Source organism: Parasteatoda tepidariorum, chromosome X1 (assembly GCF_043381705.1).
Source record: "Parasteatoda tepidariorum isolate YZ-2023 chromosome X1, CAS_Ptep_4.0, whole genome shotgun sequence".
Taxonomy (NCBI): domain Eukaryota; kingdom Metazoa; phylum Arthropoda; class Arachnida; order Araneae; family Theridiidae; genus Parasteatoda; species Parasteatoda tepidariorum.
Window position 1 is genome coordinate 69,418,185 of NC_092214.1, and position 26,443 is coordinate 69,444,627.

Sequence of the window (26,443 nt, forward strand, 5' to 3'; positions counted from 1 at the left end):
ATACTGTGGAGAAAACTGCTTTGTTGCACAATGTTTTTCCCTCTAAAGTTAGAAAACTTGATTCGTTTGCTATTTGTTTCAATTGAGAATTAGAATTTATCTTTTAAACAGCATCGAAAAAAGCATTTGTATTTCGAAAATTCGCTCCGCACCAAGTTCTCTCTGTTCGCAGTTACGTTAAAAACCCAGTCCAAATAATCTTCTAAAACCAAATCTTCGTTGATTCATTCTTTGCAGAGTTCACGATGGTATACAAGCAAATTACGGTATTAAGTATACCTACACTTTAAGTGCATCATCCGTTTAAATTCATTTTACCATAAAGTATTATACCGCTATTTTTACAGTAATATTTATTTAGTTAGAGTGTTTCAATCGGTATTTTTTATCTTAATTTGATCCAAAATTTTTTACATTGTGGCTGTTAAGGGAGGTTAGACTGATCGGACCAAGTCATAATTTTCGGCAGATATGTATGTCGTAGAGGAAATCGGGAAGAGTTACAACATAAAAAAAGTCTCAAGACACAACAAATAAAAGAGAGATCGGGAAAAGGTACAGCAGGTAAAAAAAGTCTGAAGGAGAACACAACAATTAAAATAAAGCTTTAGAAGCGTGTTCTGATTTGTTTATTTCATTTGTTCTACCTACATTTGTTCTATCTTTCTAGCTTAGATTTGCTATATTCATTTCTTCATTGAAAGATTTGTTATATTTCATTAGTAAATAAGTATTTGATATTTTTTAGCAGTTATTGCCCGTAATATATTGTTTAACACTTTTAGATATTTATATATAGGTTTTAACAACTCGTTTAGATCCAAAATTTCAACACTTTAAAAAAATTAATAAGAAATGCTGTTTATAACTAAAGTGAAAACATTATAACGCAAACAGATAACAAACATTATAAAGCAATTAAATAATGACAACTTGGAAATTTTGTGCTTGAAAAATAAATAGATAAATAAAAAATATATATTTTTGCAAAAAATGGGACAAACCTCTCATGATTTTCATACTGCTCTCAGTAAAAAATTCCAGATCAAATTCCGGTAAAAAGTACTGGCACACTGAATGTAGCATCCTTAAAATCCAATTAACCTTTAAAATCCATTTTTGCTGTAAAATTTTCTACTGTAATTTTTACAGTAATATTTATTTAATTGCAGTGATTCAGTGATTTTATAGTAAATATTACTTTATATAAAAATTACGGTATATCAGTTTTTGTGGTATATATGTTGATTGTGGAGTGGATTCATTCTACGTTAAAACTGTAATAAAAATGTCAAACCATGAAAAACTTTCTCCTATTATTTAATTGACTCTAACAGGCATTTCAAATTATACATCATATTTTCAATTATTTTATAAAATTTTGTTTCGATTGGTTTACAAAACGATATTAGTCTGATATATAACTAAGCACTCAAGGGCTTGAGTAGTATATATAGGGTGATTTAAAATATACATAAATATATACATAAAAGCTTTATAAAGAGAAAAATGAATTAAAATAATAAAATTAAAATAATAAAATTGTAAGAAATAAGGGTGCCCACCGAAGCCCATGTCCGCCTTCTTAACTTCCGAATGAATGTAGTTATAACATGAGTATTTAGATATAATTATAGTTATAAGCGGGGAATTTAAATGCATTAAAGCGGCTATACACTACAAGATGCCTTCAGAGTCACCTGGTGGATTGTTCCTGCCTCAAAAACGGGACGAGAAAGAGGATAAAAATGAGTTGCAAAGTGTCATCAATTTTGTGCGAGCATTCTTACAAAGAAATAAACACACACTCAATACCCTGAGAAATAATCTCAGAGGGGAAAAAATACTTCCAAATTCGAATTTCTCTTTTGCTTTGTACATTTATTAAAATATTTTCTAATAACTAGTTATTGTTTTTTTTCTCTATCCAAATCTTTTAAATCCAATATTACAGAACTGGTTATTGAAAATAAACAAATGTAAGTTTTTGGAATTTTTGTAGCCTTTTTTTCAAGGTGTTTAATTGTTATAAATCAATGATGCTCTGTAATTTTGTAATTTATATTTTACCCCTCTTTGTATCTTTTTTGGGATTAGAACATTTATTATGTAGATTTTTTAACAGGCCTAGTCTTGTAGCGCGTAGCCACTTTTGAATACCTAGAAACTGTAGCTGAAGCCTTTCAATTATTGGAAAATTATAATTTATGTTAGTAAATTATAAGAAATTATATGAATTAAAAATAATTAATGTTACATTTTTTGGAATTATGGAACTCTCAACTTTGGATTAGAAAGTTGAGAGGGTGGATATTAACTTTAGGGTTACTTAATTTAAGAATCTATGATGATATTTTGAACTTTTATTATTTACGTCACATATTTCTTTCATCATATACAAATCTAGGAAACTTAATTTGTTTAAAGTATCTATTTTGCTACAAAAGAGAGATAAATAAAATTACGGAATTATGAAAATTCCATTAAAGTAGTTGATATTGATTATCATGTATTTTGTATTCGGTAAGCGAGTATCCATTTTTTTAAATTTTTATAATGCATTTTATTTTAATAAATAAATCGAGATGTTTTTAAAGTATCGTTAACTGGCTTTTGTACGTGAGATAGGCTTTATAACTCAAAGAAGTTATATGTACTGCATCGAGAGAGAGGATTGTTTATCATCTAATTATTCCACCTATTGGCCTTTGCAACACTTCCATTTGTCTGGACATATCACAATCTTTCTTCTTTAATTGAGTCAAAGTTACTTGCAAAGGTCAAAGTTTACATTGTTGAGGGAAAAAACTTTTTAGAAAGTGCCAACTAATGAAAAATGTGGAATTAAAAATGCTTAAATGAGAGATAAAAACACAAAAATGATTTTAAATCACCCTTATATTTTTACGTTACTTTTTTTCTGATTCTGCTAGGCGATGAATTCTGTCTTTACAAAGTTAGAGAGAAACATCAGATACATATAAAACTTTCAGTTAGTTCAAGTATCTGCATTACGTTTTTATTTATTATTTTTTTTTTAAAAAAAACTTATCGCCTAGTTCAAGAATCGATTAATCATAAATGAATCTGTATTTGTAGAATTTCAAAAATTTAAGTAACATAATTACGTATGAAAATATCTATAGGAAATAGGAATAGAGGTACATGAAGTGCATATTTTACGCAGTGTTCGATGCACATTATGCTTTTTTCAGTTCTAAGCATTGTTTAATTTGCATAGTTTGATTCACTATTCTTGTCTTTCGCGACTATACAATATGAATTTTTCTTTTTTTCAAGTCCCATCCTCTTTTAGAGGAATTTCGATATCACTTAAGTCAAATGGAAAAGTCTTTAATACATTATTGTTTTTCGTTTTTCACTTAAAAAGTAGGAAGTGTCAGGACAAAGTGCATTGTTTTCTATCACGTGGTTATGAAAATAATGAACCTCTGGTCAGAGTATGCTTTCCGATGAATCTTCATGCCTACAGTTTGGCCTTAGAATATTCATTTTGAGCCCTTTTGTATCAAAATCATCTCTATCAGATAAATCTTCATGTCGAAAATGTTCAGCTTCTGAGTCATGTTTTCTTTTCGCACTGGCCATTTCTGCAGCATGTTTCTTTCGCCATTTTGTGCGACGATTTTGAAACCATACCTGAAACATAATTGCAACATAAAGTTAGTTCAGTTGGCATAAACTATTACTATTGCTTTTATGCATAATTAATATTAGTTAATAACATTTAATTAATATTTAATTAATATTCCATTAACATTAATTAACAGTTATTTAATATTTAAATATGAATAAAACAAACAAATCAATGATATGAATCTGCAAAATCATGCAATGAAACATATTAACGAAATGATGCAATGAACAATGCATCATTTTGATTCATAAAATATGACAAGGACACGTTTCGTGAATCTTTTAAAAGTGCATACTTTGTTGACAGTTTTATACGGTTGCAAATTACAAAAAATATTAAAAAAAACCCCACATTTTCATTGAGTCAATTAATAAAAATTTGAAATTTAAAAAACTAAAAAAATGTTGTCTCCTGTTTTTGATGTAACTGGAAAAAATACGATTAAATACTAAACCCTTTTAGTTTATTTCAAATAAAATTGTCTTTACTGCAATTTGATTGCGCCATTTTTTGCCAAAATTTCTGAAATTAAATTTGCCTATTTTTCTTTTCGTTTGATTCTTTTTAAAAATAAATCTGAAAGCATTTTGCGAAGCTTTACAAGACAAATTAAAGTACGATAAATATAGCACATATAGTTATAATTTTAAGCAGTTTTTTTTAAAAAACATATTTTAAGATACATTGATTTTAAAAAAAACTTGAAGTAATGCTTTTTCAGGAAAAAAGCATTCAAAATTTTAGTCGTACTTGATGTTCGAAGCAAGGAAAATTGAAACCGAATATTATCTTGTATTTTAATAAAATAAAAACATGACATTTTCCGGGTTTGAAAGGTAATTATACTTTTTAAGATATAAAAAGAAGCTGATAATTTTTAAGATTTTTGTGTCTCCGACTCCTTTAAATAAGCGATACTTAACCATATACATAGTTGGGGCCAGTTAAGAAATTAAGCGAAATGTGTGTTAAGTATCACAATTTTAAAATAGTTGCAACTAATAGGGGTAAGCCCTACATACAGTTACGCCCCACATATGGTTTCTGGTCACTATCAAGACTATACATGAAAGAAATATTCTATATATAAAATTTAGCTTCTAAAGCATATCACTTGATTACTACTCAGATACTTTGTGTTGAACAATTCCTTGTTAATGTAGTAAGTGTCATTTGTTTTGCACATGGATTGCAATTCTCGTTACAATGAAAACCATCATAGTCAAAGCTTCTTCCATTGGTGTAATTGTTTGGTGTTACCATTTGTGTTCCGTTATCATATCGGAAAGAATTTAGAATTTAAATGCATATAATTTGCTGAATATCCATTGTTCTTAATCAAATTTTGGAAAAGTGCATCTCTTTGTTTTTTAAATAAATAAGTAATACTACAAATTCTTTTATTTATATTTATTTTATTAAAAATAATATTCAAATAAATATTTTAGGATCACTAGAATTCTATGAAATTAGTTCACTTATGTTAAACTATTATAGTACATTCATTCCTATTATCGTACATGACGATTTCTCTATTAATACTTAAATTCAAAAAATGAAAATGAACATTATCATCATGAATACGAAGCAATATTAATTTCTCAGAGAAAATATTATTTAACAAAATTATAAATTTTGAAAATTAAAGATAAATGAATTAATAAATCTAAATACAAATTTATATTTAGAGTATGATTTATTTCGAATAGTGTAATAAAAGTTAGTTAAAAAAAGACGAAAAAATGAGACAGAATATTCTATCTATTTGAATAAAAAAGCGTTTTCCATTGATTCGCGATTAAGAATATTTTTATAATCATTATAATAATTCAAAAGAGCATCTTTTAGTTCAGAAAGTGGAATGCTATTAAGTAAGTATTAGAATCACAAGTGATGGTTCTAAATTTAATAGGTATTTTAAGAAATTTTGGATTGAAAATTAAGTATGGAAGTTGTACATAATTAATTTTAATTTTTCACTTTTAATAGAAAATTAAATTTTTTTAATGATAATAGTATTATTTTAATTGTTAATCTCAAACCTTTACTATTTATTAGTTCTTTATTTAAAAGTACTTTTAAATAAGGAATTTTTGAAATGGAATTTTACTTTCACAGTAGAAGTACTTACAGTGCTTTTACATTCAACAAAGAATTAACATTTCATTTACATTTTATTTTGTGCATTCTGTTGGAATTCTGCAAACAAAATTTTCATATTTTTGTGACCAGTTTGAGCGCTCAAAATTCTACAGCAGCTCTGTCTGAGTCACTTTCAATGACATTGCCAAGTTTCTGTCCTTTTATGACGGCTACGAGCAGAATTTCCTTTAATAACCATCTCACTACCACTTTTAGACTAGCTAGAGCACTCAAACTTTATTTACAATTCGGAGCTGAGTGACAGCTCAAGATTCAATCATTGACCGCAATTAGCAGAATTTAAAGCGTTGTTATAACCAAAGGACAATTATTCGTCAATCGAAAATTTTCGACTAGTTCAGGCACTCAAATTTTAATTAGAGCTCTATGAATAGCATCAGTTTCTTCAATGAATCGCTTCCTGATCTCTATTAAGAGAATTCATCACATAAAAGATTGTTCATCGATAATTGAAATGTGACAACTGTCCAAGTAGCTCTAACTAGTATTAAAGTAGTTAAAATTTATTGATAAAAAGTTAAAATTGCAAACGGAGATCTATTCCTAAAGAAAATATAAGTTTCTATTGTTTCTTAGATGTTGCAAGCAAAAATCTCCAATTTATCATCCAAGAAAAACTTGATCGCTGTCTGACTCAACGAACAAACGGAAACCCAAGAAAAAAATTAATAAAGCAAAAATTTAAAAATTAAGTTAAAGAAGTTATCTAAAAAAGAGAAAAAAAACTTTCTTTTCATTATTTATACATTATTTTAGGTGTATTTACAATGCAGTAAAAATTGTATTAAATTTAAATTATTTTAAAATTATCTGTAGTTCACATTATTGTTTCCAATTTTTCAATATTGCCCTATTAAGGGAAGTATTTTCAGAATACTTTGAATACACATTTATTAAATATGTTGCCAATAAAATTAATCTTACTTTTACTTGACTTTCAGACATTCCTAAAGCATATGCTAATTTAGCTCTTTCTGGTCCAGCTAGGTATTTTGTTTGTTCAAAGGTCTTCTCTAAGACATAGATTTGATGCCCAGAGAATGTAGGTCTAGTATGCTTTTTCTTCCCATCTTTATCAGTACATGATTGGGCGGATACTGAAAGAGAAAAAAATTTTAAAACTCATTAAAAAAGGTATACTTCAATATTCTAATAATATGATTTAAAACTTCATTTTAGGGCCATTATAGCCTGGTTGGTAGGGCGCTGGACTCACGTTCGTAAGAACGGGAGCTTGAATCCAGCCGGCCGAAAACTTCCAGTGTAGTAAATCGCGACCGGTAAACGTTAAAATCTGTCGGGTCACAAGTTCCTCCATTTTCTCATAACAAATTATACCTCTGGGGGAGAGGCCGGGATAACCTGGTTGGTAGGACAATGGGCTCATGTCCAACATTTCATGGGTTTGATCCCAGCCGGCTGAAGACTCTCCGTGTAGTAAATTGTGACTGATGCAAGTTAAATTTGTCGAATAGCAAAATACTCCATGATCCCATAACAAATCAGAACCTCTGGGGGTACTGGTCTAGGAGTTTCCTGGTCTTTTGGATTAGTTCAAAATTACAAGGCTACGGAGTTGAACATTAGTAGTAGCAAACCCAAAAAACTTTGTCGCCTGTTCAACGATGGAAATAAAATAACATATAAAATATCTCTGGGGGTACATTATTGGAGATTGATCGTTCTCTGTTTCAGGTCAAAATCACGATCTGTGGCTGAATGAATGGATGTACGAATGGATCCGCGCTATAAATGAGTGTGACGGATGAGTGTGGCAGAAGTCGATTTCTCGGCCATAGATGGCGCCACTGGAAAACAAGAACAATTGCACCCCTGGACTCAAAGGTTTTCGACGGCAACAAAAACAGCAAAACTTCATTTTATTTCCGTCAAAAAACTTTTTTAGGGGGCACCTTAATAACTATTAAAATCATGTGAAATTATGATTTCCTGATATACATTCTTTATCTAGTATGTAAAAAACTGAACTAAACTCAGTGGCGTTACAGCGCATGGAGGGCCAAGGCCTACTGTGCCCATCTCAGTTTTCTTGACCTTGGGCTCTGGGGTGCAGGAGCAGTCGTTCCGGTTAGGTGGTCAGCCGAAAGTGAAACCCCTAGTGTTTTGTTCCCAAGCATGCTTGGTACTCATTTTATCGACCCTCTGAAAGGATGAAAGGCTGAGTCAACCTTGCCCGGCCAGAGGATCGAACCCAGGACCTGTGCCACGGGAGCTCGGAGCGCTACCACTTAGCCACCGGGCGTTATTTAGCATGCAACTTTCATATATTATTCTTTAAGCTTATTGAAAGAAATTCTTAAATCAAACGTTTAGATATTCATTTAATTTTATTCAATTAATGCATTTGTTTAAATTTAGTCAATTGTAATGATAATGATGATACCTGAGTAAAACAGAAGCTAATCCATTCACAAGACAAAAATTTTAATTTTTTTCAGGCTAATTCAAAATATAATAGAAGTAACAAGTAAGGTACCCGAAGTTTTACTGAAGTGAAATCAGGCAGTATTTTTTTTTTCTTTGCAAAATTATTCTTTTTGGTCAAGATATATATAAAATGTTTTGTCAATTTCATTTTGGATCTGGTATTCTAAATGTTTAAAAATATAAATATGGTGAATTTTTTTTTAACGAATCACAGAAAATTCACCAAATGAGTAATAACGAATACAGTAGAAAGAATCTCTTTTGAGATTCGTAAGTGCGAAATAATGAATTCAACTATAGATTTTAAAAGATTTCTCGTTATTGTAATGTTATTGTGAAAAAAAAATGCTTTCAAAATTCAGAATCATGTAAGAGTATTGGACTATAACACCCAAAAGATAGAATTTTGTTCTAGTTATTAAGTTGAAGCATTTGAATCCTAAACAATAAAGCTTCTGATTAAGATTAAAAAAATCTTAATTAAAGAAATCCCTCATAGCCATCATACCAATTTGTCTGTGGGACGAAGATTTGGTGAAATATTTAAATCTAAAACTGAAAACTTGAACTAAAACTAAAACTTGAAAGATTTATAACTTGATATTTACTTCGAAATTTGCAAAATAAATTTTCCATATTATTGTCCAACCCAAAAAAACTGTAAAAAAAAGATTCAGCCTGATTAGCGAGTGCCACTTTGGATAGCCTTATTTTAAGCTTACATTTTAAGTATTAAATTGCCAATTTTATTCAAAAAAAATTCTGAAATATGCATTAAAGTTGTATTGAAATGTTAGAAAATATAAATATATTTTCTAATAATTTATAATATAAATAAATTTTTCAAAATATTATACACATTATATAAATGAACTTTTAAACAATGAAGAAGCAGAAACACAATCGAAATCAAATGAATTATTTGCTGAAGACCCCTAGTGTGTTCATTGGTTTGGCTTTATTATTAACAAGTAGTTAAAAATATATATTAAGGACATTATAATAGTTTGTGTGAATTCAAGAGTATAATGAAGAACACTAATATTTTAGTTTCAATGGAATTAGTATCTAAATTAATGTCTAAAATAGGAGATTAACTGTTGTCCTATATGAGGGTAGTAAATGATTTTTATTGTTAATTGTAACAAAATAAATTTTTTTGTGAATTAATTGCATTAATCAGTCAGTCAACTTCACGGTTCAAGCAATATTCATAATCTTTTATCAATGAAATATTTTATATTTAAAAAAAACTAATTAAAATACCACTCATTTAATGTTAACATAGGAAAAAGCTTTCTTCAGGGAAGCACTCAACATAGTATGAAAAGATGGATCGAAAATAAGCATCGAAAATAACAGAATCAAACGAATGATACACCCAATACTATCGTAATATAAAATCGATATTTTACAGTATCGACATTAATGTTCGAATTGTTTTAGTTTATTGATATTGATAGAAAATTAGTATGAATAATTAATAATGATTTAGTTATTCTCATTNGCACCATCAGATTGTTATCTGTTCAGATCTCTGCAAAATTATCTAACGGGTAAAAAATTCAAGTCTTTTGTAAGTGTTTCTAAGGCAGTTGCTGACTATTTCAATTCTAAGGACGAGAACTTCTACAAAACAGGAAATCACAGGTTACGTGAAAGATGGCAACAGGTTGTAACAAATAACAAAGCATATAAAATTGATTAATATTAAGCGCATATTTTTATAAATGAATTCAAATATTTTCTTTAAAATACGACAGAACTTTCCCTCCAACCCGATATAATATACCGTAAAATCAATGGACAACTTTTGTTTTGTTTTGATCTCCCTCTTTTATAGACCTGAAAATTTACATTTTCAGTTAGTAGCCACTTTTTCCTAAACCTAATGAGTCAGACTCGTGGTGGCTCAGGGGATGGAACGTTCACCTCCCAATGAGGTGAACCCGGGTTTTAATCCCAGCGATGGTCGATACGAATTCCGCAATTGGCTCGCACCAAGCACTGCTTATTAATTAAAATAATTTTTATTAATAAGCTTTTAAATTAAAATAGCAAGAAAGTAAAATTACAGATTAAGATAAAAGTTTTACTACTTGTTCGTAACACCAGAGTATTTATTGCAACATTTTTATCATTTAAGTTTTGATTTTCTACATTGGGAAAAAAAGTATAGTTAAAATTACCAGAATATGATATAATTAACGGTATTTCTGGCTTTATGGGATCACCAAAGAATACGAAAATTTTTATCGAAGCCCTTTGATAATAAGTTTGGTAAAATTTACAATAAAATATAGTTTCTTAATAAGTGATAAAATGTGGTATTTTCATCATTATACCATAGACTATATATGGCATAAAAACCATTTATTAGGTCAAATTTACTTTTCAGTTTCGCATTTTTTTTAATAAATATGTGAAAGAAGAGCTATAATTTTGAAAACCAGAATTTCCAGTAAACCGTTAGTATATGAACGGAAAAATTACCAAATGAATGGTTTAAATACCGTATGTTTTGGCTTAATTAACCAGAATTATGTTCTTTTTTTTTCCAGAAATCTCACTACTATACAGTATGGTAATTGTACCAGAATTGTTTTATTCCTGCATTATGAATAGAAGTTTGCCTCTTTTCTCGAGGTGAGATTTAGTCGCCATCTTGAATTTACTGAGAACAGGTGACAAAAACAGGTAAAACTTAAAATTCACTACATGATATTGTCTGTTATACATATATTGAGTCATTATATCACAAGTGAGACATTGTTTCCTATATACATTTTTTATGTTAAATCAAATGATACTAAAATTAAATTGATAGTACTAATAGTTCAGAAGTTATAAGAGTTTCAGCATGCATGATGTCTAAAAGAGTAAAATTTTTGATTATACATATTTAAACACCTAAAAACTCCTAAGTTACGCAATATCTTTTATGTATGTGTTTAAGTTGAACCGATTAAAACCAAAATTAAGTCAATAAAGCTTTTACAGTTTAAAATTTATTAAAATTTTTTATCTTTGAAAAGTACATTTTTGTACTTATAAGTATTTAAAACTTGAACATCTTAACTTATATTAACAAGCAAAGTTATTTTTGGGTTAAATCTAATGAGATCAAAACTAAGTCAATAAAACTTAAGAGTTTAGAAGTTATGAGTGTTTCAAGTAATATAATTTTTGACATATACTTATTTACTCACAAACCCTTTATAACTTCAAAACAATAAAATCTATCGACTTACTTTTGATTTTATGGAATTTAGCCTGTAAAAAGTAAAGCATAAGAAATAATGCGGGAAAAAAATTCAGTGAAATTACCGCACTGTATGTTAAAGTAATTTCTGGTAAAAAAAAAAGAGCACAATTCTGTTAATAAAACCAAAATATACAGCATTTAAATCATTCATGTAGTAACGGTTTCCGCTCACATTATAACAGTTTGCTGGGAGTTCCGTTTTTCAAAATTATAGCCATGCATTCAGCAGAAAGTGAAAAGTAAATTTAACCGAATGAATAGTTTTTATGCCATGCTCTAAGGTATCATGATAAAATTACCAAATTTTAGCACATATTATAAAACAATATTTTGGTGTTAGTTTTACAAAAATTAATTCCAAGCACTTCGGTAAAAATTACCATGCTTTTTGGTGTTCCTATAGAGTAGAATCATGGTAATTTTTACCGCATTATACTAGTTTGGATCATCCTTTTTTTTCCTAGAGAATTTTTCACCTGCTAAGATATCAGTATCAGACGCAAAACTGTGTATAAGTACAAAAATTGTATTTTTCTATCATATAACCTTTAAAATTACTCAAATATTAGTCCTACCGACTTTGCTTTGATTTTATATGCTTTAGTGTAAAATTGAACATAGGATCTAATGTTTCGCGGATCTATGCAGCAAAATCAGAGTTGTTGATAAGTATAAGTAAAATACTGTAGTTTTTATGCATAAAAGCTTTAACTTTGGAAATATTAGACTTATCGACTTAGTTTTGATTTCATTCACTTCATCGTAAAAGAAACGTAGAAAATATAACCTCATTTGTCTAGATAGGTATTTCAGACGCGTGAACAGATATAATTAAAACTAGGAATTAGGCTGTTTTTGTATTATATGTCTTATCTTTAAAGTATGAAATTCGGCATTCTATAGAATGCCGATGCATTGTATATAATGCCTAAAACTATCTGACAATGTATGAAACTATTAATATTTAACATAGAATTCCAAATGAGAAACTGGCAAGGAATGAAATACATCTCCGATTGGTTTCGAATGTAATGAAATGTGATTCAAAATGCCATNGCTTTAACTTTGGAAATATTAGACTTATCGACTTAGTTTTGATTTCATTCACTTCATCGTAAAAGAAACGTAGGTAATATAACCTCATTTGTCTAGATAGGTATTTCAGACACGTGAACAGATATAATTTAAAACTAGGAATTAGGCTCTTTTTGTATTACATGCCTTACCTTTAAAGTATGAAATTCGGCATTCTATAGAATGCCTATGCATTGTATAAATTACCTAAAACTATCTGACAATGTATGAAACTATTCATCTTTCACAAAGGTATTCCTAGTCATTATATATAATGCCTGAAACTAGCTGACAATGTATGAAACGATTAATATTTAACATAGAATGCCAAATGAGAAACTTGCAAGGAATAAAATACATCTCCGATTGGTTTCGAATGTAATGAAATGTGATTCAAAATGCCATTCATGGCTACCATGTTGTAACAACTAGGTTAATTTTAATTCATAATTTTTTATAAGAAAATTTTATTTCCCTTACTAGGAAAAACATAAATTTAGTTTTGTACATCTTTAACCTCGTTATGTATTTTGAATAAGTTATTTTAATGGGACTCTGATTATTTTTTTAACAGAATATGTATTTTTTTGAAGTGCACATCATTTATATAATAGCCTTATCAGGACCATTTTTCATTCTTTGCCTAAATAGTAGTTATTACCTGTAGAATGACTAGGTATTATATACAATTTCTAGGGAAAGTATGTAATATTTCTGAGATTTCGTACTTTGCTAATAATATATATATGTTACAGATTGCATGTCTTTGTAATCAATTTATTTCAAATACATTGATTTTTTTTCTTGATAACAATGGAAAATTTTTTTTGTTGCATTTATGCAAACACTTGATCTTGCCTAATTCAGGTGTGGGGATTTCAAATCTAAGATTAGTTTTGCCTGCTCCTAAATCTACGGAATTTTTCTTAAAATTACATTATTATTATTGACAGTGTAATTGTATGCTACATTAATATTTCTTTATTCATTGGCTATAAAACTTCCTTTTTGTATTAAATTATAAAATTATTAAAATATATTATTAAAATATAATTATTAAATTATATGCATTTTTATCTTAACAGTTTATTACAACATTGGCAACAAACAATGCAATTATATAATAACTTTATAAATACCTTTCGTAATTCACTATTGTTAGATCCTTGACTGAATGAAAAATAACTAACTTACCTTTATTGCATACATTCTATGCTTAATTTATTTGATGCTAAATATTCAATTTTTGCAAATTTAAACCGTTTATAATCTATTGTACCAAGATATTATAACCAATGATTATGTAAATCACATATGACGTTAGATTTATAGCTTCAAAAAACTAAATCTAAAATTATTAATAATATTTTGAGATATGAATGTTAGATAAACAAATAACTAGAGTAAAATATTTAGTTGATGAGATTGAAAATTCAAAATTGCTTTTTTAATTAAAATATTAGTCAATATATATATTAATTGAGATACAAATATTTTCGATTAAAATTGGGAAAATTTGAAATTTCTATGACATTTTTCAGAAAAAATATATTAGCATTGATAGTTATATTAAAATATTTTTCGCCTACTAAACAAAACCTAATTAGCCATTCAAAAAGGTTAACCCAGAAAATAATTTTGTGGGAAATAAAATAAAAAAATATAGCTTTTTATTTTTAATTTTCTTTCGTGTAACATGTCAATGACTCAGATAATTTTTTGAATGACATTACAATTACTATTTAGTAATTAATAGCATTGTAAATACTTTTCACTCTGCAAAAATAAAGATATTTATTTTAATAACAATTTAAAATTCCGTTGTGTCAATGCAAAAAATGTTGTCTTTTTAAATATATCATAATACAAATAATTAGTAATTGATACAAGATTTAAATATTATATATACACTATAATACTATAATATATATATATANTAAGTAGTAAAAATTAAGAACAGAGGAATTTCCTGTAACTGCAAAGATTTTATTGTTTATTTGCACATTTAAAAGTAAATTTATCGAAACTAAATGTTTTCTTGTCGATTCTATTATTTCAATCTTTTCTTTTTAATTATTTTTTATTTCCTGTTAATAAAAAGACTTTTTGAGAGATTTTCACTAAAATAAATACTTATTTTTGAAGTAATTATTTCTAAATAAGTTTTATTAACATTTAAGAAATTCATTGTTTTCCTAAACAAAGACATTACTCGTATCTACTATGTTTTAAGTTTTTATATTTAATAACAATTTTAAAAAGTTTTTCAATTCCTTGTATATCATAAACAACATAAACTAATAAGAAGCTGTGCGAGTTTCCAAAGCGTTAGGTTTTATTGATAATTTTACAATAAAAAAATGTATGATTATTTACGAAATTGAACTGATTATGAATCAATTTTACTCAGTGCTGGGTACTTAGATTTCTTAGCCGAATATAAGTGTTCAAGTTTTTTTTGAGTCTGAGTACTTAGAATCTTTAACTTATGTTTGACTTAGGGTACAAAACTAAAATTTGTATTTCAAAACACTAATTTGTAAAATAAATTGTAATTAAGAAAATTTGAAATACAGAAAAAATTTGTATTTCAAAAGAAATGTCATATAATTTGCAACACTCAGTAAACTCTCGTCTGAAGCACTAGAATACTATATTTGATAATACTCTGTAATACTATATTTGATGTATAAATTTTTTTAATCAATGACTAACAATACAAAATTAATATACTTATCGTGTCATTGTTTATGGTCATATATACTCCAAATTCCCCATCATCTGGTGAAAAGAATAAATTTTTAAGCTTCGGGAAGTTCAAAGTACCGGATTTTTTTCTTCATTATTGTCGGGGAAATCTAAGTTTTCTGTTTATTTATTTTTTAGTAGCATCATCTATAGCAAATGCATCTACTTAACTAATGGAATACTATGCAAGATATAAATTCTAAAAACAATCATAATTGCAATGAAAAGTAAAATAAATGTTTAATTAGGTAGCAAAGTGAAAAATGATCTATTTATTTTTATTTGACAATTAATAAACGCAAGCAGATTGTAACAGTGGCCGGGATAGCCTGGTTGGTTGGGCATTCGGTCCAGTTCCAGGAGGTCATGAGTTCAATCCCTGAGGGCTAAAGACCCTTGTGTAGTAAATGGTGATTGGTGCATATTAAATCTGTTGGATTACAAAATCCTCCTTATTCCCAAAACATAAAAATACCTCCGAGGGTACTGAATTGGATATTAATCGTTCTCTGGTTCAGATCGAAATTACGAACTGTGGATAAATAAATAAATGCATGAATGGGTCCACCCTATAAACGGGCTGTGACGTGTGTGGGGCTGAAGTTGTATTATTGACCAAAATGGCAACATTGAAAAACAAGAAAAAGCACACTCTACTGGTTTCTGCAAGCTGGCTTGCTGGTATTGGCAAGCGGCATTAGAAACAGCAACAACAGATTGTAATAGTTAAAAAAAGCAGAAAAGAGATAATTGATACTTGCAATAAAAAGCGAAGGAATACAATAGCAGGAAGTAGACTACAATACAATTTCGTAAAATTTGTTCTCGAGTGGTTCGAAAAAGCTTTACATCCATACAAAAGCAAGAAGCCTTTTATGAAAACAGTGTTTAGTTGCAAATTAAGTTATAAAGTTAGCAGCTGTTAACAGTAATATAGTGTAAAAGCATTAACAGAAGTTTACTCAAGTATTCAAACACTTTTCTACAGTGACATTTACAAAGAATCATCAAATTTTATAAATTTCATTGCAAAAAAAACTTTTAATACCGGTTATTGTTTTATTTCAATGTACAGTGAGAAAAAAAATTACGTTTAAAATTACCAGAGTATGGTAAAAATAATCGCGTTTCTGGCTCTATAGAAACACCAAACAGCTCGGTAATTTTTAGCTAAGCACTTAGGTAATGATTTTGCAAAAGTAACGATAAAATATGGTTTTATAATGTGTCATAACATTTGGTAAAAAGTAAAGTATTAAATGTGGTAAAATATGGTAATTTTATCATGATACCTTAGAGCTTGACATACAAACCATTTAATCAGATAAACTTACTTTTAAGTTTTGTATTGTTTTCTATGTATGGGATATAGTAAGAACTGTAATTTTGAAAACTGGAATTTTCGGTAAATCGTAATCATACGACCGAAAAAAATACCAAATGATTGGTTTAAATACCGGATATTTTAGTTCTATTAACCAGAAACATGATTTTCTTTACCAGAAATGTCATTACCATGGAGTACTGTAATTTTATCAGAATTTCGTTCTGCGTATTATTATGTGTATATTACTATTCTATATATTTATTTAAAAAATATTTATATTAAAGTTTACTTCTAAATTTAATAATTTCTCTCATTTAGTTTAAAATATTAAACAATATGATTTATTCCTTCGTTATTTACTATAATATATCATTTATTGAGTGTTATTTATTTATCATAAATTCTTTATTACTATTAGAAATCATGTAATGTTAAAGTTTTAGCATTCAAAAATATTAAACTATATTTATCTGTTTGATTTTATTATTAATATTTAAAACATGTATATTTACGAGCACTGAGAATTTCAATAATATAAGTAGTCTCAGATTTGAATTCATTCATTTTCTTTTAATTTTTTGCAATGTACCAGCTAAATAAGCAGTAACACACATTTCTATTTTCATATTATTAAACTGCTTCGATTTTTAAAGCAAAATTATGTTTAAAAAGGTGACTTAAAAATTCTATATTTAAAAAATATTTGTTCTTATTTTATTATTGAAATTCGGGAGTTTTTTTAATAAGATTCGCAGGTTATGTTGCGAATCTAATGAAGTGTATAAAAAGTAAAAAAAAATATTTAAATTTTTTTTTCTTCATATAAGTAAATAAATTAATTAATGAGTAAAAAATACCTAGTTTATCAGAGTCAAAAATAATAATGAATTTTTTTTGAAAAATATTCTCAATTATTGAGACAACCAAAATACAAATTGTATCTGTAACTTAGTTTTCTTTTTTTTCTTTCGAATACTACATTTTTAAAGCTACTGTAAAGCTTTAGACCTATTGAGTTATTTCTTTGCTCTTCTGTTATTTGTTTTCTGGTGTCAGAATTGTCTTTTGTGCCACCGTCTTGGAAATAAAAGAATCCTTTTTAAAGCTAAAAGCTATAATGGATTTAAAGTGCTTTGAAGTAATTGAAACAATCAAGCAAATTGTTAATAAAGAATTGTGTATATTTTAGGAAAAGAGGACTTAGCAGGTTCATTATGCCTTCTTTTTGACTTAAAATGAGTTTATTAACACTAGATTGCCTAAGGAAGTCATTTTGACTGCTTTTTAATTTCAATTAGAAAAACAATGATGTATGTAATAACACAATTTCATTGAATTTCGTGATTTTTTGTACAATATATAATTTTTTAATTTTTAATATTTACTAATAACTTGTTTATAACTAGTATAAATAATATAAAATTAATTTCAAACATATTTCTTTACAAATTAGTCCAGTTATTTTGACTGCTTTTGGGCAATATAGGTATATAATAAGTTTTTCAGTCTTTCTAGTATTAAATAAAAACTTTTATTTGAGTCAATGAGTTTTAAAGTTATATTTTTTTAAAGGTTGCATAAAAATTCCTCGAAAAATGCGTTTTTGAATATTGTCTTATTTTTTGTGGACTTACGAAGGATTGATATGGGTTTTCTTATTCATGTCAAATAGTTTTCCTTTTTTAAAAAATTAAATATTCTATGTATTCGGAAATCTTACATGCTTATTATATGTTTAGTATCATATGATAACGCAGTTTAAATTCCAATGATTCCTTGCGTAAGGCAAGAACAAGATAAATAATATGTTAAAATTTCTTTAAATCTACTTATAATTTAATTAAATTCGTCTTTAAAATTGATAAATTGAAAGGAATAACTTCTTAGCTAATTAGAATAAAATTAGTTTTATTTTTGCTTCACTTTTTCGTGATTTTATATTCAATATTATAAAACATGCTTTAGATTGTTAACTATGCCAAATGTTCATTTGGAATTCATAAATTATTTTCCATTGAGTTAGACATTAATAGTATTGGTTATTATCAATAATTTACAAAAATAAATTAATAAATAAAATAAAAAATAATAAGTAGGAGAACGTTATTTATGTTATAAATTTACGTTATTTATATATTAAGATTTACACGGTATGAAATAAAACAATGTGACAACATAATTGAAAGCTCTTGGTATGAATAAAGATATATGTGAAAGCAAATTGGTGGAATTCTTAAAAGTGAAATTTGGAAAAGTGAATTAGAGTTTTATTCATTTTCTTAACAGTAAACTATCATTCTTGCTTATTATAAATGCTAATTTATTTTTATTATTTTTTTGGTTTTAAATTCCTAGTTAAAGTGTTAAAAAACTGACATATTCAAAGGTTGTGTCCCTATAAATCATTTGTAGTGTAAGACGAATCGTGAGACCGAGAACGTTTCGGTTTTTTTATGACTTTTTTCACCCAAAACAAATACATTTTGCCGTTTTAATTCCTATTTGTTCCGGTATCTGGATTTTTTTTAAATTTTACATTTTTACATTTCTGAGGTAAATCTTAACTAGCTTGCATAAGCTACATAAGCCATTTGCTAATTAATTAAGAATTGTAACATTTAGAAGGTATTAACGGTGCGAATAAAATAACGCTCGAAATAATAATAATAAAAAAGCTTTCGTTTCATGCATGCTAAAAATATGCGTTATATAGAGCCGGTACTTCTTACCGTAATTTGATCCGGAATTTTTTACAGAACTTCATTCTCAATCATCTTAAAATTTTCTCTATGCTTCCTTTCTCCCTTGTACACATATCCCATAATTAAAGCGAAAAAAGTTATTTTGAATACTATTAGATGGAAGTGTTTATAAAAACATTATCAATTACTCACTTTGAGGTAGTACTTTATTGAAGCTGTTCTCTGCTCTTATTTTAGTGTTTTATTATTGTGAGAAATAAAAAAATTGGAGCTTACCTTGAGGGGCAGCTAAGCGATCCCTCCATAAAGAATTAACTGTTGGCCAGTAAACATGGGATGGTCTTCCAGGTATATCTCCCAATTTATGTAAACTAGGATTTGTTGGTGCAAAATACATGCCAGGTCCTACACCAAGACTAATCTTTGGAAGTGCAGCACCTAATGTTCCTAAAGTTGGTGGTGATGTCATAGTCGGTCGGCTAAGAATGTCATTAATCCCATGAGGAGTGGCCGATGACACAGGGGTGATACAGCTTGTTTTCATGATCGATTGATGAGTTGTTGGTCCACCATAAGGTGCAAGAGCTGAAGCTTTTATTTCAGCCATTGTATGAAGAGCAGCTAAGGGAGGACTTGTACCAAGTAAGAAATTCTGTCGAGACACTGCTTCCATATTAAGATTGAGCATTGAAAGCATGGAACTGGCACTAGTCGATGTTGTTGAAGGAGTAAATTCTAGCATCTTGTTTTTTTATTTTAAGATTGTAATATCTCCAAACAAAAAACTGGTGAAAATTAAAATCCTGCAAATGACAAGTTGTAGTTAAGCTGTTTAGGTTTTAAGAAAGAAGGTTTTTCTTTGTACTTACGCATACTACAATGCAGAGCTTTTAATCAACTTTTCTTTAATCAGTTCAACTAAAGTTATTTTCTTTAAATTTCATATGCAAGAATATGTGTCGAAGTTGTTTTTCTTAAGATGAAGCAACTATAAGTAAAGCTATGAAAGGTTTAAAAAGTTAGTTGAAGATGCTTGCATTTATGAATCGATGCTAAAGTTACTTTATTTTGTAAGTCCATTACTAATTGACAACATTTTAGCCAAAAGTAGTATTTTCCTTTATTCAGTATTTCTTGTATTCAAAAAGGAAAAAAAAATTATAAAACTTATTACATATTCATACTCGTCTAAGAAAGGAACACGTCTTGTTTATTAATGTAGCTTTCATGTCACTTTTAAAATTCTGCAAACTAAATATACCATTTAATTTAACTGCAATAAATTGCTTTCCAAAATTCAAATTTTGAGATTTAAAACATTCATCAATTCACACTTTTAGTCTATTCGTGATCAGATTTGGAATTATTCTTTGTTTTAACAGAATGCCGCAAGCAATAATTGCACTGAAGACTTTTCAGAACTTTGTTTCTTTGGGAATGCTTGTGTGAAACTTAGTGCTCCAGGGAATATATCTCCTAAGAATTCCTGGCATACTGAATTACGATCGGGTATCCATTTGAAGGCCGCGGTATGTTGGAATGTGAAGGGGTTGGGCGGTACAGTATTTTGTGGGAGGGGCAAATTTTACTTCTCTTATAGGGTGCCGAATGGGAGGCGGAGTTTTAAATCTAGCTTTGGAAGTTCGGGGGGACTTCCAGCTTTTGAGCGGGTGCAAACGTTGATGGGTTGAAAGTGAAAACTTTTCCCGAAACAACTCAGGCTGCAGGTGAGTGACTGGGGAATTTCATTTTATCCTTTTTACTTTGAAATAACGAGTGGTTCGACAAAGAGAAGATCTCTAAGTTGAGGCAGAAGCAGTAGGGGTGGTCATTTAATAAATGCTTAGGGATCAATTTTCGTCTGCTTCTAATGCGCAATGTACTTTTATATACATTAAAGCTTAAAATAATTTGACTTATTTATCATTTAAGTTTTTGGTTATCTCATAGATAAATATTTATATTATTTTAAAAATTTAATTTTTGAGTTAAGAAGAAAAGTGACAAGGGGAAAATATCGTAATAATAAAGTGAATTAATTTATAAAACTTATTTGAGCTTGAATTTAAGTTAAGCTGGAATTTCAGATCATCTATAATATGCAATATAGTTTTGTATACATTTAGATCCTAACTGATTTAATTTAATTATCATTCAAGTTTTTTATTATCTTATAGATAAATATTTTTACATTTAAAAAAACTTAATTTCCGATTTTTGAGTTAGAAACGAGTTGCAGAGTTCGGATTTATTTCGATAGGTGTTAGTTGAGTTTCGACTTTTGAGTAGAAAAAGAAGGGAAAAGTGGAAAATAATTATGAAATTTAATATTCATTTAAGTGCTTAATTATATTGCTGATAACTTATATTATGCGATGATTATTTTACTGATAAGTTAACGAACGAATTTTTTTTAAATAAGATCATCTTCGCTTCTTCTTAAAAACCAGTATTTCAATGAAAATTTGCTCTTACCTTTCACTGAGAGAAAAAAAAATTAAAAATTACCAGAATATGGTAAAATTTGCCGTGTTTCTGGCTCAATGGGAACACCAAAGAGCTGGGTAATTTTTACCTCAGCGCTTTGGTAATAATTTTAGTAAAATTAACAATAAAATATGGTTTTATAACGTGTGATAAAATTTGGTAAATGAGGTAATATTTGGTAATTTTTCATGATATCTTAGGGATGGCATAAAAGCCATTCATTCGATAAAATTTACTTTTTAGCTTCGTATTTTTTACAAAATGTATTGTAATAAGAACCATAATTTAAAAAAAGAAAAAGAGAAAAACAGAATTCCCGGTAAACAGTTACTACATGAAAGGAAAAACTACCAATACAATGATTATATACAATACATTTTGGTTTCATTAATTTAGAAGTATTGTTTGTTTTTTTATACAAGAAATGTCATTACAGTATAGTATTGCAATTTCATCAGAATTTAACCCCCTCGTGAATTTAAATAGACGATTCCATGGTTCAGCTTGAGCAAAAGTTAAAGTCAATTTAACAACTTTTTTGAGTTGCAGAAAATTTACATAGTTTTACAAATTTACATAGTATATAAAAAAATTTATATAAAAAGTATATGTATAATAGAGAGTATATAAAAAATGATAACAGTATAATTTTATACGAAGTTCATAGTAAAAGAAAAACATAGAACACAAGTATTTATCCATTAATATATAATATATAATTAAAAATTATAAAAATATGTATTTAAAAAATAATGCTAATTTTTTTGTTGTAAAATTTGTCATGTAATAGCCTTTTTGAATAGCCCTGATTTTGAAAAATTTTATATATAATAGCGTTGTTGAAACATAAAGTATTTTTTTTTTACTATTCAATTTCCAAAAATCTTTTAAATTTTCCTTAAAAGTTAGTTGCAGAGAAGTTACAGAGAAGTATCAAACTGTATTTGAGCTTTCAAAACAACATTAGTTTGAGTATTCAGTTCAATATACTTGCGTATATTCTGACTAGATTGTTCCACTTACTTTATACTCCAGAAAATTGGGAAAATTTTTGTATAATTTGGTACTGATTCATTAGTTTTTATTATAATTAATTTCATCATTTTCTGAAAGATTTTTTTCATTCATTTTGAAATTTTTAAAACTTATTTTTGTTTTTTATTCTCTGCTTTCTCTTTGTTTTCTAATTTAGTCTATGGATTACCTAACTGAATAATATATGTTATCTAATTTATATAGAATTTCTTTTTTATATTAGTTTCTAAGCTAAAAATTGTTAGTTTCTAAGTTACAAAGTTCATTTTTTAAAGCTTAGAATTCATGAACTGAACATTTTAGCTCAAGTTGTTAGAATTTCATGTTTAAACACGGAAGAATATTAGCCATTCATAACTAATAATTAGGTTTAAATTATGGTTCTTAAGTATTTTATTTTTAAGTAAAGTATTTTTATTGTAAAGCTTTTACCTGAATTTACATCTTTATTAAGCGATCGAATTAAATTCGCTTACAGTTTGCATTGGTTTTAAATAACTTTCTTTTGCGTATTATTTTTTGGTCGATTTCCTCCAATTTTAAAATTTAGAAGAAATCCAATTTGTTTTTTTTTTCTTTTTTACCCAATTTCAAGCATTTATTAGGTTTTAAGTAGTCTTTAACTGTTTACTAGTTCCTGAGTTTTTCTTTTTCAATTTTTAATTAATTTATCACATTAGTAAATAAAGTGATAAAGATTCTTTTCATTTAAAAAATAATGATTTTAATAAAAATTGATTTCTTCAAGATTTCCTACTAAAATGCAATTCAATTATTCTAGTTAAAAATGTTTTGCTTCTAAACATTTCACACATGTTTTACAGCCGAACATTTTACACATGTTTTACTGCCGAATGTTTTCTTCTTATAAAAATACTAAAATTCACTACTTCAGTTGGTAAACCAGAATAAAATTTACATTTTAAATTTAAATTTTTAGTCATTTAAAATCTTTCGTCGTAAGTAAGTTGAGCAATATTTCTCTCGAAGGTAGCCTATGTTTTTACAATTTTGTGAAATCTCTTTGCTTACAAAACTACTTTTAAATTATGAAAAATGAGAGCAAACCATCTTGATTTATATGTTTTTGAAATAATTTAAATGTTTCTAATCCAAAAGTAAATACTTCCAGATAAATTTATTTGTTTTTTTAGAGTAAGATAAAAATAAATTTTATTTCTATATCATTTCCTTTTCAGTTAAGTAGATAATTAATGTAAAAAGAAGAATTACGCAACAAATGCATAGCTTAAAATTGTTAGATTGATGAAAAAATTTATATTCGGTGTACCCCAGGTTGCTACNATATATTCTATATAGTTTTGTATGCGAATTACATAATAGCATATATGTATTAATAACCATATAATCACATGCATGTATGTACAAACGAGTATATAATAGCATATATATACGTAGAAGTATAAAATTGCATATATATATATGCTAACTATGTTTGCATTAAAAAATGCATAGGGAGTTTAAAGAAAAAAAAAAAGAACTCTTTCTTCATTGTTTTTTAAGACAATCATTTCAAAATGCAAGGAAAAATTTCGCACTTATAGTTTTGAATGTTCTTTTAAATGAATTTAATTGTACACATTATGCAATGTGTAAATTTGGTGTTTAGTGAAATTATGAAACTCCTATTACGGAAAAAAATTAATGTAATTAAAAATATTTCTTTTTTAGTCTAAAAATTTTATTTCACATAACATCATTCTTTTACCCGTATTTTCATCGTAGCTTTGGTGATTTCAAGATATCTTCACAGTAATATTCGTATAAAAAAAATCCTTTAAAAATATACTTACATCCATGAAAATGCGTGTGTGACTCCTGAACATTTTTTAAGAGAAAAAGAAAAATATCTTTTTCAAGAGGTGAGTGTTTGAGTGTTGAGTGTTTTTTAGTGGTTGTAACTTTTACAACAAGAATTAAATGTGAGCTATTCAGCATTTACTAGCAGAACTTTTTTATTTTGAGAAAACCCTGTACTGTTAATGTAATAAAATGAGATTTTATGCTTAATTTTTCTTATGTACACCAATCTAAAATCATTATTATTATATATAAAAAGTATTATTTTTGAAAGGTATATTACATCGTTTATATCATTTCCCAACTTTATTTGCTTGATTGTAGTTAAAACTTGAAATTTACTGTATACGTGAGCTTGAACAAAATTTTTTGAATCAATTTAATCAGTAAACACTGTTTTCATGAATTGCATTAGTTATACATTTTTAATACACATTTTTATATTTTTCAAAATTATTGTAAAGATAATATACACTTGGGACGATCTTTTTACTCACAAATTAAAATTAAAGAGAGGAAAAATTTGTCGAATTACTATTGCGGAATGTAGGGTTTCAAGAATATCAAAACCAGTTTGATTTCCGGAGGAAATTTAATAGTGTTTTTACTTATCACCTTTTTAATAAAGTTTTTCGACTAAATTTGATAAAAATTTGATGAAATTCAGATAATTGTTTTTTTCATTAGTCAATTTTAACTAGTGACCCTTAATAGTGTGTATAGATTTTTCTTCAGTTTTAACAAGTATTCCGAAAATATAGGTAGTGATAGCGGTACACCTTGTATGTATCGAAAAATTAAAGAAATCCCTTATAAATAGCTACCAATTTAAAAAAAAAAAGAAAATGTAAAATGATAAAATTATTAATTGAAATTTTTTTTTTTTAATTCAGAGAGTTTCGTTGGAACAAATATTACTCAGTTTAATTAATAACTTTTAATTCCCCCCACATTTCTTTAAGGAATCGTGCTTTCTTCATAATAATTTATTCCTTAAAAAAGCAAATCATTTTCTGAAATTTTCTTCTTTCATATTTTGAAGTTTACAAGTAGTGAATATTTGTTAATTGTTTGCCACTTGCGTATTACATGAGTATAGTGTGCAGCAATTTTTAATAATACATAGCTTAGTAATTTTAGTTTCTCGTGCTCTTTTCTTTCTAGCTTATTTTAGTTAATATTTTTTTAAAAATAAAACGCGAAAATTGGTTTTGAGAAATTGTTGTTTCATATGTTGTCGTACATAGATTATACTTATTCTGTCAATTGATTACGGCTTACCTATTACGCCCAGTTTCAAAATTTATTAATAATATTCAGAGTGATTTTAGATTTTCACACGGGAAATGACTGCTTTTATTTCTACCTCGTCCAATCCAAATAATCTATTGTATGATTACAAATTCATCATAGCGTGGAATATTTATAAATTTTTATTAATTTATAGTTTGTTAGTTAATTCTTAATTCTCAGTCTTTTTTCTTTGAAAATGTTTTGTTTAATTTTTTAACATTTTTAAATAAAACAGAAGCAATGGTTTTAATATTTCTTTCTTTTGTTTCATTAGTTGAAGCATATGAATAATGTCGATTTGGGAATTGCTTACAGCGTGCTAATTACATGCAGTTTCAAAACTCATTAAAAATAATCAGGGTGATTTAAAATTTTCACATTGGAATCACTCCACTCACTGTTAATTTCTCCCTCATTGTCAT

General features: G+C 27.4%; 1 protein-coding gene and 1 long non-coding RNA gene across 3 annotated transcripts in view; one reads left to right on the forward strand and one right to left on the reverse strand.

The window, feature by feature from the left end:
- Positions 1-2,538: 2,538 nt before the first annotated feature.
- Positions 2,539-20,881, reverse strand: LOC107451022 (homeobox protein Nkx-6.2-like). Its single transcript, XM_016066986.3, has 3 exons — positions 19,662-20,881; positions 6,746-6,918; positions 2,539-3,660 (listed from the first exon to the last, which is right to left on the reverse strand). The coding sequence occupies exons 1-3, from the start codon at positions 20,125-20,127 to the stop codon at positions 3,457-3,459; spliced, it is 843 nt and encodes a 280-aa protein (XP_015922472.2). The 5' UTR covers positions 20,128-20,881; the 3' UTR covers positions 2,539-3,456.
- A 163-nt stretch (positions 20,882-21,044) lies between these two features.
- LOC122269190 (uncharacterized) overlaps positions 21,045-26,443 on the forward strand; it is a 50,382-nt gene continuing 44,983 nt past the window's right edge. The window contains exon 1 of one of the 2 annotated variants that reach the window (XR_006225038.2): positions 21,045-21,112. This is a non-coding gene — a long non-coding RNA (uncharacterized lncRNA). The remainder of the gene's footprint in view (positions 21,113-26,443) is intronic. The other variant, XR_011638240.1, reaches the window with a different exon arrangement.